Below are 14,315 nucleotides of genomic sequence, written 5' to 3' on the forward strand. Positions count from 1 at the left end.
ATTTGTTTATAACATAAGGGTGAAAATGCAATGTGTCTAAATAAAGAAGCATTGCAAAAGAAGGGCTGAGAGAAAGAAAACTTGCTTAGAATATCTCTGATGAAAACCTGGATGTTATTTAGAATATACACCCACTGATTACTAGTTTCTCAAAACAAGGGATGTGGCTCACTTCTCCATTCAATTTTGTTAGCAGTGTGCACTTCCTTTGGGGTCCACTCATGAGCTATTAAGGCATAACATGTCTCCTTTTCCATCCCCCACTGCCCTTCCCAAATACTTAGGAAAGTACAATGCATCCAAATACAAAATCCACAAGGATTTTACAGGAAGGATATTCAAAACAGAAGCAAGCAGGAATCTAGCACGCTGCTCATTGCCTTCTCCTTAAAATGCATCTCTTTCTGGCAAAACATTTGCCATGTTTATTTTATTTCTCCATGGAGAACATGCATGTTTGAAAATTGTCTAGTAGATATTAGCCATTTATATATTAACAAACAATACACCTAGGTCTAATGAAGAGTGCCTGCCAATTGGAACCATTGCTGACTTGCAGCTGTTTTGTTTTAACACAATGTTCTAGTTAATGTCTTGCCAAACAGCTGAAAGAACTAATTATCTGAGTGCAGTGTGTTGGTGGACCTTGCACACAATAAGGTCCAACCATACTTCCTTTGGTGTCACAACTCATGAGCTATTAAGACATAACATTTTCATTCCCCCCCAAAAAACCCCCCAAAACAAATGAAAACAATACATATAAAAATTAATGCAGATTTTACAAAAAGAGTACGCAACCAGAAACTTCTTGTGCAACTTGTACAACTATACAGGTCGCCTGTGGAACATAGAAGCTCATCAGTCACAAAAAGCATAATATTTTCAATGATTCCTCAGAAGTGCATTGCATGCCTTGTTCCCGCACCCCTGAATATAATCAAGCTAAACAAGAGGACTAGAATTCTCAGTCTGCACATACAAAAAATGTTTCCCTTAAGAAGTGTACAGCAAGATAACAAAGGCAACAATATCTGTACTGTACATTTCAAACACTCAAGTATTTTAAATGCACCCTACATTGAAAATTAAACTGGGGACAGCAGAACATTTGCTTCATCATATTATTTAAAATATCAAAGGATTAAGAGTTTCCACTTTAGATTGCTTATATTAATTTAATATTAGGCAGCCGTTTAGAAAAGAAATTAGAAAGTGTTTTTACCAACTATAAAGAGAGACCAAATGTTTCATATAGAAATTAGTCACTGAAAGTCACACCAGCAGATTGCAACAGAACAGTGAACAGTAGAAGATGCAATTGTTTATCACAAAGAAAATTAAGAAACTTTACAAGCCTTCAAGGATTTCTAAATAGAAATGTTTCTGCATAGCCTCTCTCCCTTTTACACACACACACACACACACACACACACACACACACAGAGAGAGAGAGGGGGGGGGGATCACCTTACCGAAACTTCAACTGGACTGTCCACTTCTGCCTCAGAACTTGCTGCGTTTGGGCACTTTTGTGGAGATTCTATAACCAGTTCCTTTTTCATATTTTTACTATTTGTTCTTGCCAGCATTCTTAACCAAATGGCTTAACACAATTGTAGAATTCAGCAATTTTCTCTTCCAACAGCAGCATACCAGTGATCTCAAGGAAATGAAAGCTTCTTCCACCCTCAAGCTAGAAAGAAAACCAAGTATTTGTGCTACTCTGCAGCAGTCTGAGACAAGTTAGGGTGGGAATGCATGACATATGAAGGCCAACCCCTTGGGAGGGGGAGAAAAAGAGTGTGGGAGAAGAGAAGGCGGATCCCTTTCAGTGTTAGGAACAGAAAGCAATTTTCCCATGAAATAAAGCTAGCAAATCTTACAGTTCAGTATTGTCATTTCAGTAGATTTTCAAAATTATTAACTTAAACCATGAAATTAATTACTAACTCAAGTCAAAGTTAACACTGCTGTTGATTATGAAATAGCCAACTTTTCTCAGGAGCATGCAAAGAAAATTGTCTGAACCTTTGATGTGGCACCTCTGCACTGATATTACTGAACTGAGCCACCCAAATATGTCTCTTTCTACAATATTTTGCAGAGTAAAGTATTGTGGCTACTGCGGGGAGAGGAAACAGTGTGGTCAAGTTTTAAAGAGGATGTGGGCAATATATGCATATCACAAAAGGTTCAGGGCAGCCACAAGATTACAGTAGGATGCAGTAGTGGCTTGTGGTGGGGTGTCGCACTCATCAGGATGGGGAAGGCCAAGGTGGAGGTCAGGTCAGGAGAGTTCTGGTGATGGCTCTGCAACTGTGTGCCCACCTGCAGAGCCGCAATTACCAATAGCTTCTACTGTTCCCCAACCCAGTAAACAACATATACGCTAACTTGTCCTGATAAAATTACAGACCTTTGTCATGCTATGTAATAAAGTTTCATTTGACTGCTCTAAAAGATCATACCACATTCTCCCATGAATATTGGGCGGATTTCTGCCACAGTCTGAACAAATTATGTATTCAATAAACATTTGACATATGTTACTAGGAATAGGGATTGTGTTGACATTTTAGTTTCCGATATGGAAAATTATGAGTTTACTTCATATCCTCCATACCTTGAAGTTCTCACTTCAGAAGCAGAATTCATTCAACAGGAAGAAGGATGTCACAGATAACCCTACCACTGCTTGCTCTCTCCTCCCTCTCACACCCATTCATTTTCTTCTTATTCAGGGTCATATACCTTAGACAACTTCACCGCTCCTTCACCCCAGATTAGTCAATGGTCCTCTACTGAAGCTGATATAGGAATGGTTTCATACTGGTTCAGCAGCGCTATTAGCCTAGGCCTTGTCAACAGGTCTTCTAACTCTCAGCCTTGGTTCACCCCATAAGTTAATGAACCAGTGATAGTTTTCTGGACACAACCTGAGAGCAAAGCTTCAAGGACTCACCCCTGTTGCAGCCTAGCATCAGTTTTTGAAATGTAGATAGCCCTGCTTAGCTTGGTGCTGCAATAAGTCAGGTGGCCCAGGTATTTGAGACCAGAACCTCATTTTCTGCACCTAACTGTTCCAGCATTCAGCACTTGGAGGAAGCTGAAAGTTAAAAATAATATATTCTCTTTCTAGAGTGAAGTTAAATAGGCAATAAATAGATGTTAATATATTTATTGCCCATTTAAATATATTTAGCGATGCTACCAATATAGTACTTTCTCTCAAACAGTACTTCCACTGCTATTCTGTTTACCTTGTGGAATGTGGCACATGTGTATGCATGTGTGGAAACAGAAAGAAGGGGACACTTGCTGCACATCTTAGTGATGATGGTACTGATGAACAACGCAATCTACCACATTCTCCTGATCTTGCTTTCTAGCTTGTTTTAAAAGGTGTTTTCACAGAGTACCACTGATCTGGAAAACTGTAAAACAAAAACTATTTGATAATCCCTCTACCCATGTGGGTTCCCTTTCACCTTTCACCTGTATAGCTGCCAAAACTATCTGACAGAAACAAGCTGATCTGTATTTGGGGATAGCGAGGCTTGGCTTCCCTTTTGCAGTCATGAAATTTACAGCTACTTTGCTAGTAAAGATAGCCATTTTTCAGTTATAAATCGATGACCTACGTACCACACTGAGGAGATTCTGATATTACTGATGGGTTTAACATTTGGCTGTCAGCCACTTCTTTGTATAAACATGTATCTGCACAAACTGTCAGAATTTCCATTTGTTTAAAAAAGCCCAATCATTAGGGATTAAGATCTGGACAACAGCCTGATGCTTCCTCTGCAGAGCTCTGCATAAACCTACACATGAAGTGGATCTCATCATGATAAAACACAGATGTAACATTAAACATTATCTAAAATGTATGCTAGTGAATTTATGTTTGACGTTTAAAAGACAAATGAATGTATTTAGTCACAGAAATGGGTTAAATTTATCACTGATTATTTTAACAACAATAAGCCACAGTAAGGTGCAGAAAAGAGTTCAAGATAAAATGTGATGTCATATTTCTATATAAGGATTATTGGAATGAATAGCATCATTTTGTAGATAAAGGAGATCTGACAGCCTAACACTATTGTCAATGTTGATTTATAAGAAAAGCAAACATAGTGACTTAGAAACAATGTTTAGCCTTAAATAGAAAGCTGAAGGATTATACAATTAAAGTACTTATATTCCAACTCTCCAGTTAAAGCTTTGAACCAATGAAGGCAGCTAAAATAAATTAAACACAGAAACATAAAACATTATTAATAATCAGTTGATAAAAACTGCAAAACAAAAGACAGAAGAGTAAGCAGAATTAAAGAAGTGACAACCTACTGGGAAAAAAAAGAAATGTTCAGGAGATAATGGGATGCCAATAAGTAACTTATTTAGTGGATTTATACCCCAAATATTAGAAAAAAAGCAACACAAGGTGGCTCTCAAAATCAAACTAACATATAAAACACATAGGGTTAGTCATACTCACGAGTATGACCACTGAAATTAAATTTAAAAAGTTAGTCGAGTCCATTAATTTCAATAGGTTTACTCTGATATGACTTGGACACCACCACAAATATAATCTACTACAACATACTGATGGCACTTCAGTCCAAATCTCTGGATGACTTCTCCCAATGTTTGCATGGAGATGTTAAAAAGCATGAGTGATAGAACAGAACCTTGAAACGGTCATTAAGTCAATTGTCATTGTGGGGACAGAAGTCACTCTTCAGCACTGCCTGAGAAGAATAATCCACAAAGGACCAGAAACACCATCACAACATGCCTCTCATGCTGAACGACAAGTACTCCAAAAGGTTCTATGGGCAGTGGTATTGAAAACTGCTGAGAAGTTCAAGAAAATCAACTGGCTTGCATTTCCTGTATCCATTTCCCCAGTGTGAGTCATTCACCAAGGTAACCAATACTGCATCTATCCTAAAACCAGGCCAGAATCCAGATTCTGCATCCTCCAACACTGTTTGGAGTTGAACAGCCAGCATATGTTCCAACATTTTGTCCAAGATAGAATATTGGAATCTGGGTGACAATTTTCCCAAACCAGTAGGTCCAATGCTGTGTTCACATTACCACACTGTTTAAATTCAAATTTGCATGTTGTTTTACAGATCCTCTGCTTTGATGTGTTTCCACATCTTCTGCTGTCTGTCCACACCAGAGGGTGAAGAGGGAGTGAGGATGTCTTTGCCTGATATGAATTGCCTGGTTGGTTTCCCTGCTCTTTCACCCATTCACATCTCCTTGAAGCTTTCATCATTTCAACCCTACCCCACTAGAAATCATCTTTGTGCAGCTGTCATCTTACTTCCAAACAAGTGTGAAAGCATAATGTTGCAGTCTGAGAGTGCAACCCTGTACAATTCAACTCAGAAGTATTTCACACTGAATTCAATTCTCCTGGGAAGACACAACCAGCAATGCATCTGGTAGGACCCCGCCTCTTCATGGGAAACCCAATGCATGCCTCTTCTTCCTGCCTGATGCCCTACCCCATAATAGCCCCAGATCCTTTGGGCCATCCAACCCAACTTAAGCAGTCTGTGGCTGTCTCAACTCACTTTGACTGAGGCCCAAATCCTTCTGATCTGATTTGCCTGAGACTGAGGCAGAAGCTGGGAAGAATGGCAGATGAAGTTGATGGACTACATGGAACTGGCGGAAATGACTGGCAGAATCCGAGACCAGGGAGAAGAGTCGGTGGAAGAAGACTGGAAAAAATTTAAAGTTTATTTACAGAAATATTGCAAAATTAATGAATGTTAGAAGGATGCTGGAAGGCTTTAGCAGAAATGTTATAAAGAATTAAGTAAAAATAGATTGTTAATGGGCCAAAGTGGAAAATTTAAGGTTAGATTGTGTCAAGATAAATTATAGAACAAAAATTGAGAAAGATGGAAAGGATTTGCTGAAATAGCTAATTGAATTAGAATACAAAAAAGGGAGGTGTGAGGAGGTCGATGAAACAAGTAAATGAAAGACAAAGATATGGAAATATTGGATGTGCTTTTAATTGTTTTTGTTTTTCTTTTTGTTTTGCTGTATTGTTTTTTGTTTTCCTATGTATTGTAAGGTATTGATTTGTTTTGTTTAACTTTTCATCTTTTCTTTCTTCTTTTTTCTGTAATTTTTAAACCTCTAATAAATATGATTTTTTTTTAAAAAGAGACTGAGGCAGAAGCCAAATCTGGTGCACGGCCCTACTAAAAACAGATGCTACACTTGATGAGAAGGGCTACAGAAAAGGAACATGGACCGTTACTACAATGGATATTCAGCTGTTAAGACTGTGTGTGAATAAGTGTTATGAATGGGTGGCATTCGCAGTGTGTGTTACTACTGTGTAAATAGAGAATGGATACAGAAGGTACAGAATATAAAAAATAAATTTTCACTAGTCTCTGCTTATAAACACTGAGGCATTGTACTGGGTGACATGTGATTAGCATTAACAAAACTAAAATATAGAAACATGTGTATTATTGTACTTAACAGAAACTTTGTTCATATCTGGTTATTAAAATCTCTATAAAAAACCTATTATTTGTAACCAAACTAGTTTAGCCATAAACTGTTTTTTAAATCACAATGACAGTGGCATTTTCAATTGTAAACAGGATAACCAAGCATATGTTTTTCAACCAACCACAGGTATTACTTCTACCAATTTATTTTATGCATAATCACATATCTTGGCCTGGTTGGCAAATCACAATAAGCCAAACTATTGTTTATCAGGACAACACAAACAAGCTCTTGATTACAGCATGTGCTTAGGGATGAGAGAGCTTGATGATAATCGAAGAGAAAAGCAGCAGTGAGTGCCTCTCTCACAGCAGCCTACATGTTTGCAAAGTCCCAGGAACCTGTAGCCAGGCCACTGTCAGAAATTATGTCAAAACTCACTTGTTTAAAGGCTTCCCCAACCGTTTGCCCTCCAGAGGTTGCTGGGCTACAATTCTCACCATTCACGAGCATTGGCCATGCTGGCCAGGTTTGCTGGGAGTCACATCCAACAACATTTGGAGAGAACCAGGCTGCAGGAGGCTGTTTTAAACCAATTATTATTTCCATCAGCAAGTGGGTGGTTCTTTCCCAGTAACTGGGGAAATGATTGGAGGCCTTGCAACAAAATCTCTTCTAGGTAATGCTATCCTCAAAGATGCATCATACGCTGAAACAAAATGATCCAGAATAATTCACATTTTTCAAAAATAAAATAGCCCAGAATGCTGACGTGCATGCACTTGAATATTAAATACACTCCGGCACTAAATGCTGTTCCAATCACCACCAACTCCACACACGGCACATATAAATCTGCATAATCCAAATTGCCAGGCATTCTATTCCTTCACAACACAAAATATTAGGGGAGTCTGCTGAAATAAAAACATTTTGACCTGTCACCTAGTCACACAAAGTGAAGTTGATTACCACAGACCCTAACAAGTATATAATCTATGTGCTTTTATTGAGAAAGCCAAACGCCACACACCTATCTTCTGCATCATACAAGGCAGGGCATACTATAGTGCCTTGAACGAAGTATATTCCCAAAACAGGTAAGTTAGGAATGAGCAGGCTCACTAGTCACAGAGTGTCTGCTTAAAAGAGAGAGACATAGAAAACGAGGAGAGGGCAAAATAAAATGGAATGGAGTAGTCTGGGAGAAGGCACAAGACTACTGAGTGTAAATTTATATTAGAAACTAGCTTCAATATTCATCCTGGTAATGTATTCCCAAGAGCATAGAGGAAGAGTAAGGAGTTTCTTTTAGGACAAAGTCATGATTCAGTCTTCTGATCTGCTCCTAGGCAAATTTTATATTTGCTTACATTTAAGAGATAATTTGGAATTTTTCAGTGTCCTCAGAACAGCACCCAATAACCTTCATGTCTAAATATGCAACTTTTTCTAGCCAGTATTTCCTTTCGAACTTTTCAAGGAGAAATTACATCCACTGATGTGGTAAAGATTAAAGAAATTCAGTAGTGTAACCTAGTTCTCCTTATACAGCCTTTTCAAACCAAAGTGTCTTCCTAATTAAGGCAATGAGATTTTTGGTTTTTTGCTTAAGCATATTCAAATGAACACACCTTCCATAAAATATCAATGTGTCAGACCTAGGATTGACACTTACCTCCACAAGTCTGCAGGCATCTAGCTACTTTAATATAAGCACAATGCTATTTTAAAAAGGTGAATTAAGATGATTCTATATCTAGATTTTCTTTTGACACTGGATGGTTATATGATTCAGGATCATTAGCTATCTAATTTTCAGAACTTCTTTCTTCAATAAAATTGCTTGCACTGTATCAGTAACCCACCCAGGGGGTCCATGGAACCATTCACACAAAAAAACTACCATAGAGTCACCTAAATTTTCAAAAGTAGGGGGGTCCATGGCTTGGCTTTTAAAAACAGGGGATCCGCAGTGCATAGCTAACTGGGAACCACTGCACTATATCATTTTCTCTTCAACATTTCTGATTTTATTAGAAAATGTTAGACACAGATCAATTCCACAAAAACTAATGAAATTACTGTCTCCTGTTATCTACAACAAAACATAAAAGTACAATCCATATTGTGTTCAATGGGACTTGTAAAGGATTGCATATTCCCAAAACAGCCGTGCTAAACACAAAGGAACAAGAATCAGCCTTAGGTAATTCCAAAAACTATTCAAATGAGCTTTTACAGTGTATAGTTAGGCGAGTGGTACCTACCAGCCACCACCACCAAGTACTAGTTCATGCACTGTTATGCCAAGAAGCATCAGTAAATGAGTGATGCCTATTTCCTAAGCAGCCCTCGTTATTAACACTTACCTACAAAACACCTGGCTATAAGAAATAAAAACCTGCCTTAGAGGCTATGTCTTATTTTTGTCTTCTGTGCATTCAGTTCATCCTTTCAATCAACCACATATATTGTAGAAGAAAGAGAAATAACTTTCCCATCTACCCCAATCATGGTTTAGTAATACCAATATATCCAAATGTATGATTTGGACATTTGTACAACAACAAAGAGCTTCCTATAATTATGAATAAGCATATCTATGCAAGATATGTTGCTTTCCACAAAATAAGAGCAGTATTAAAATTCTATTCCAAATAGCATTTATAGTGCCAACAAAGACTCAACAGCATTGTGTTCCGTAGTTGTTGGACCATTTCTGAAACACCAGATATTAAAAAAACATCATAATGATATTAAGTCAGTTTAAAAAATCTTAATGAAACAAGTGAACGTTTACCAGTAATGAATGGCTCAATAGTCCAGAATCTTCTTTTGTCAAACTATTTGCTGCATATTCCAGAGCATTGTTTTCTCCTTGATGTTTGCAAATATATGAACAGTTTCTCTCAATAACTGTACGAATGCCTTTAAATAAAATCACGCTAGTAGTGCAACCCATTCCAGAAACAATTCAGCTTGCATTTCTTGCTAAATGATCTCTTCAGAGACTAATTCCTTTGCTTCACAAGCACAGTCTTCTTTACCAAGTCCAGCTAGTAGCTATTCAGATTAAATACCATCAGTGACCGTATTGTAAGCTTGCTTAGCTGAGTGCTAAAAATCCTGTGGTTTCAGCAAGAGCCACACCTCACAATATAACCCTCTCTCAAAGAGAATGCTCTCTCAAATGCTATTAATACAATAGACTGAAACATAATATTGTTAAAGAAATTGCCTCAATTCCATTTGTCAAATATCCTCAAATCTTATTAAAGCAAAGATGCTGCTGCAGCTTCTACTGTCAGGCACAAAGAATTCTCATCTGCTGCAAGAAAAGGCTAGCCCAGAATGCTTAGCTTCAAATTCAACGTTTCTTTGCTTGACCTAAATATTGCAGGGTGGGGGAGTACTGCATTGGGTGGTGGAACTGACAGGGAACCATATCCCTTTCATAAAAATCAAAATTCAGGAGAATTGTCCCACCTACTGCTGCTATGGAAACACTTTAACACATATTAATGTGCAAGCCTATTTCAAATCACTTTATTATACGCTTGTACTGTAAGTAGAAAACCACTAGGGAGCATAAGATTTTGTTCTGTCGTTTTTGGTTTTTCCCCTTGTCCAAACAAAGAGGACACACCTTGTTATTTTAACTGGGGACACACACAAACAAAAAATATATACTAAACTCTATTTTCTGGTCATAAGCCCTACTGAATTCCATGTGACTTAAGGTAGACAAGTATAGGAATGTGCTGTAAACTTGCAATCCTATGTCCACTCCGAATGGAACAAACATATTTAACACTTCTGAATAAAACTGTATTTGAAAGTAATTCACAGTGAATACAGACAACAAGACTATGAGGTGTGTTCAACTAAGACCCATTTATACAAATGAGCATGTCCACATTAGTGCCATTAAGTTCAATGGATCTACTCTAATTAAAACTTAATTGAATACCACCCTATGGGAGGAATTCATCATCATGCTGAAACAAACATTCTGTTAGCGCACATTGCTACTTGTGTAATGGAGCAATCTTCACTCTACTCTTCCCATGCACTGTTTTCAGGCTTCTACCAAAACCCCCAAGCCAACAGGGCGTAGCAGGGAGAGGGATGGGGAAGAAACACTGCACTAGCGTACATTATTATGAGGGCTTCTGCTAGCAAGACCAGTTAGCCGAATCCAATCCCATATGTTTAATATCAGAATTGAAGTCTGAATTTAAATTTAAAATATTATTGCAGAAGTCGCGTGCCAGCAGCGGGAGGCCCCATTAGCGAAAGCGCACCTCAGATTAAGAACGGTTTCGGGTTAAGAATGGACCTCCAGAATGAATTAAGTTCGTAACCGGAGTTACCACTGTACAATAAGGGTTGATGAGGGCTATGGCCTTGGGAAGAGAGAACTGTCCTGGGGAGAGCTCTGAGGACCAGAGAGAGGTTTGGAGGGCCACATTCAGCCTCTGGGCCTGAGGTTCCCCTCCCTGATATCAAAACAGATATTTTTTCTGTTTCCAGGGTTGGAGACAGGGTTATGTTGGTTCCCCCAAATGAGAGGCAGGAAGGAAAAGGAGGGATCCCAGGTGAGAGCTGGGATGGGCTGCTACCTTCTGTAGCTTGTGGGGCTGAGAATTGCCTTTAGGAGAGAACTTGGTATTCCACTTGCTCTGCTTGTATTATGAAAATCTTTAATAAAAAAAACACCATTTTTTTTTGAAAAAGATATTTCCTGTTTCTTATATTCATGTATGTTGCATCTGTGCTTATTTTTTGGTACCTGGCCCATGCAGTATCATTTTCTAGCTTCCTGTCCCCAATTTCTTTGTTTTGTCTTTGAGAGAGCCTTTTAAAATTTGTTAGCATATGCATTAAAATTGGTGAAACAGCTATTGACTTCTACCCGTTAATGATGTGCTGGGAGGCCACTGCACCCAGCCCGGGCTGCAAGAATGCTGCTTGGAAGCATCCTCACTCGGTGTCACCTAGCCGAGAGGGGCAGCAGTTTGACCCAGGAGTGGAGTTGCCAGGTGCAGACCAACTGCTCGTGGGAATGAGGGCTGGGTTAAATAGAGGGTTAAGACCGTGGGCAGGCGTGAGGCACAGAGGGTGGTCTTCACTCTCCGCACTCACCCAGCTGCACACCGAGGATCTCTGCGGGGTTCAGGCACCCCTCTCTGTTGTGCACCTAGGGCAATGGCCCCCCCACACCATGCCAGTGGACAGACTACCACCAACACATAACTCTGGTGCCTAAAAGTCTGCACTGGCTGCGGCTGTGTTACTTGGCAAAGTAAGGGGAGCGGGTGGCACTGTGGTCTAAACCATTGAGCTTCTTGAACTTGCCAATTAGAAGGTCGGCAGTTCAAATCCACACAACAGGGTGAGCTCCTGTTGCTCTGTCCCAGCCCGTCAACCTAGCAGTTCGGAAGCATACCAGTGCAAGTAGATAAATAGGTATTGCTGCAGCAGGAAGGTAAGCGGCGTTTCTGTGTGCTCTGGCACTCATCACAGTGTCCCGTTGCCCTAGAAGCAGCCTAGTCATGCTGGCCACATGACTTGGAAAACTGTCTGTGGACAAACATTGGCTCCCTCAGCCTGAAGTGAGATGAGTGCCGCACTCCATAGTTGCCTTCGACTGAACTTAACTATCCAATCCTTAGACTTCATCTATTTACCTACTTGGCAAAGTTCAAGTTTCTTGTATTAATTTACAATACCCTTGACAACTTGGGCCCAAATACCTTAAGGACTGCAGAATTCCTCACATTCCTGCCTAATAATTGAGCTTTTGTGATGGGGGAGTCTCTGTTAGAGGTTACCAATACATAGATAGATAAATCACTGTGGTCAAGCTATCCCTGTCCAAGAACAGCTATACAGTGGTACCTCAGGATGCGAACGGCATCCGTTCGGGAGCCCCGTTCACATCCTGAACAGAACGTAAGACGCGACAACGCATCTGCGCGTGTGCGAGTTGCGTTTCGCCGCTTCCGCACATGGGTGTGACGTCATTTTGACCATCTGCGCATGCGCGAGCAGCGAAACCCGGAAATAACACACTCCGTTACTTCCAGGTCGCCGCAGAGCGCAACCCGAAATAGGTCAACCTGAAGCGTATTTATCCCAAGGTATGACTGTAGTTGGCATACCAGCCATAGCTGATCAAAGGCACTCCTAGCCTCTGAGGCTACTTGAGCCTCAAGTGAGAGAGATGGAGACTGCAGCACTCCCAAACAACAAACCTGTTCGTTCAGAGCAAGTGCAACCCTACCCAGAACATCAGTTTGTATTCCCTTCTCTGTCTATTAATTATTACAGCCACTCCAAGCAGGCGTTTCTTCTTACAATGCTTGATAAGAGCCTAGAAATTGGAAATATTTTTTCCAGCCTTTAGAGTAAGCACTAGAGACAACTGCTTATACTCAGTTGATCTTAATTTTTTTGTACATAAGATCAAGGAGTGCATAAGATCAAGGATAAGCATTTTTATTCTATAGTGTATAAGCTATGCTGTTAGAGAGTTTATTTTAAAGCAAAGGTAAGTGTGGTTGCTGACCTTGAGCCAGACATCCTGGAGAGTGAAGTCAAATGGGCCTTAGAAAGCACTGCCAATAACAAGGCCAGTGGAAGTGATGATATTCCAGCTGAACTACCGTATTTTTCGCTCTATAAGACGCACCAGACCACAAGACGCACCTAGTTTTTGGAGGAGGAAAACAAGAAAAAGAATATTCTGAATCTCAGAAGCCAGAACAGCAAGAGGGATCGCTGCACAGTGAAAGCAGCGATCCCTCTTGCTGTTCTGGCTTCTGGGATAGCTGCGCAGCCTGCGTTCGCTCCATAAGACGCACACACATTTCCCCTTGCTTTTTAGGAGGGAAAAAGTGAGTCTTATAGAGCAAAAAATATGGTATTTAAAATTTTAAAAGATGATGCTGTTAAGGTGCGACACTCAATATGCCAACAAGTTTGGAAAACTCAGCAGTGGCCAAAGGATTGCAGAAAATCAGTCTTCATCACAATCCCAAAGAAGGGCAGTGCCAAAGAATGCTCCAACTACCTCACAATTGCACTCATTTCACACGCTAGAAAGGTTATGCTTAAAATTCTACAAGGCAGGCTTAAGCAGTATGTGGACCGAGAACTCCCAGAAGTGCAAGCTGGATTTCGAAGGGGCAGAGGAACCAGAAACCGAATTGCAAACATGGACTGGATTATGGAGAAAGCTAGAGAGTTCCAGAAAAACATCTACTTCTGCTTCATTGACACAAAAGCATTTGATTGTGTTGACCACAGCAAACTATGGCAACTTCTTAAAGAAACGGGAGTGCCTGATCATCTCATCTGTCTCCTGAGAAATCTTGGTGTGGGCAAGAAGCTACAGTTAGAACTGGATATGGAAGAACTGATTGGTTCAAAATTGGGAAAGGAGTATGACAAGGCTGTATATTGTCTCCCTGCTTATTTAACTTATATGCAGAATTCATCATGCAAAAGGATGGGCTGGATCAATCCCAAGCCGGAATTAAGATCGCCGGAAGAAATATCAACAACCTCAGATATGCAGATGACACAACCTTGATGGCAGAAAGTGAGGAGGATTTAAAGAACCTTTTAATGAGGGTGCAAAGAAGAGAGCGCAAAATATGGTCTGAAGCTCAACATCAAAAAAACGAAGATCATGGCCACTGGTCCCATCACCTCCTGGCAAATAGGAAGGGCGAAAAATGGAGACAGTGAGAGATTTTACTTTCTTGGATTCCAAGAAAAAGCGATGACAAACCTAGACA

The 14,315-nt window shown here is 39.9% G+C and overlaps 1 protein-coding gene across 21 annotated transcripts in view; it reads right to left on the reverse strand.

Moving 5' to 3' along the window:
• The window catches only part of DOCK9 (dedicator of cytokinesis 9), a 98,097-nt gene that overhangs the window by 73,557 nt on the left and 10,225 nt on the right, over positions 1–14,315 (reverse strand). For 8 of the 21 annotated variants that reach the window (XM_083610318.1, XM_083610316.1, XM_083610328.1 and 5 more), the window contains exon 1: positions 9,311–9,818. The exons of 8 other annotated variants lie outside the window; for them this stretch is intronic. In XM_083610318.1, coding sequence (XP_083466444.1) covers positions 9,311–9,472 — 162 coding nt within the window. In that variant the 5' untranslated portion in view covers positions 9,473–9,818. Of the gene's footprint in view, positions 1–9,310; positions 9,820–14,315 lie in introns of those variants that run through there. 5 more of the 21 variants (XM_083610321.1, XM_083610320.1, XM_083610332.1 and 2 more) reach the window with 2 other exon arrangements.

This window comes from Podarcis filfolensis (genome assembly GCF_964270895.1).
Source record: "Podarcis filfolensis genome assembly, chromosome: 4".
NCBI lineage: Eukaryota > Metazoa > Chordata > Lepidosauria > Squamata > Lacertidae > Podarcis > Podarcis filfolensis.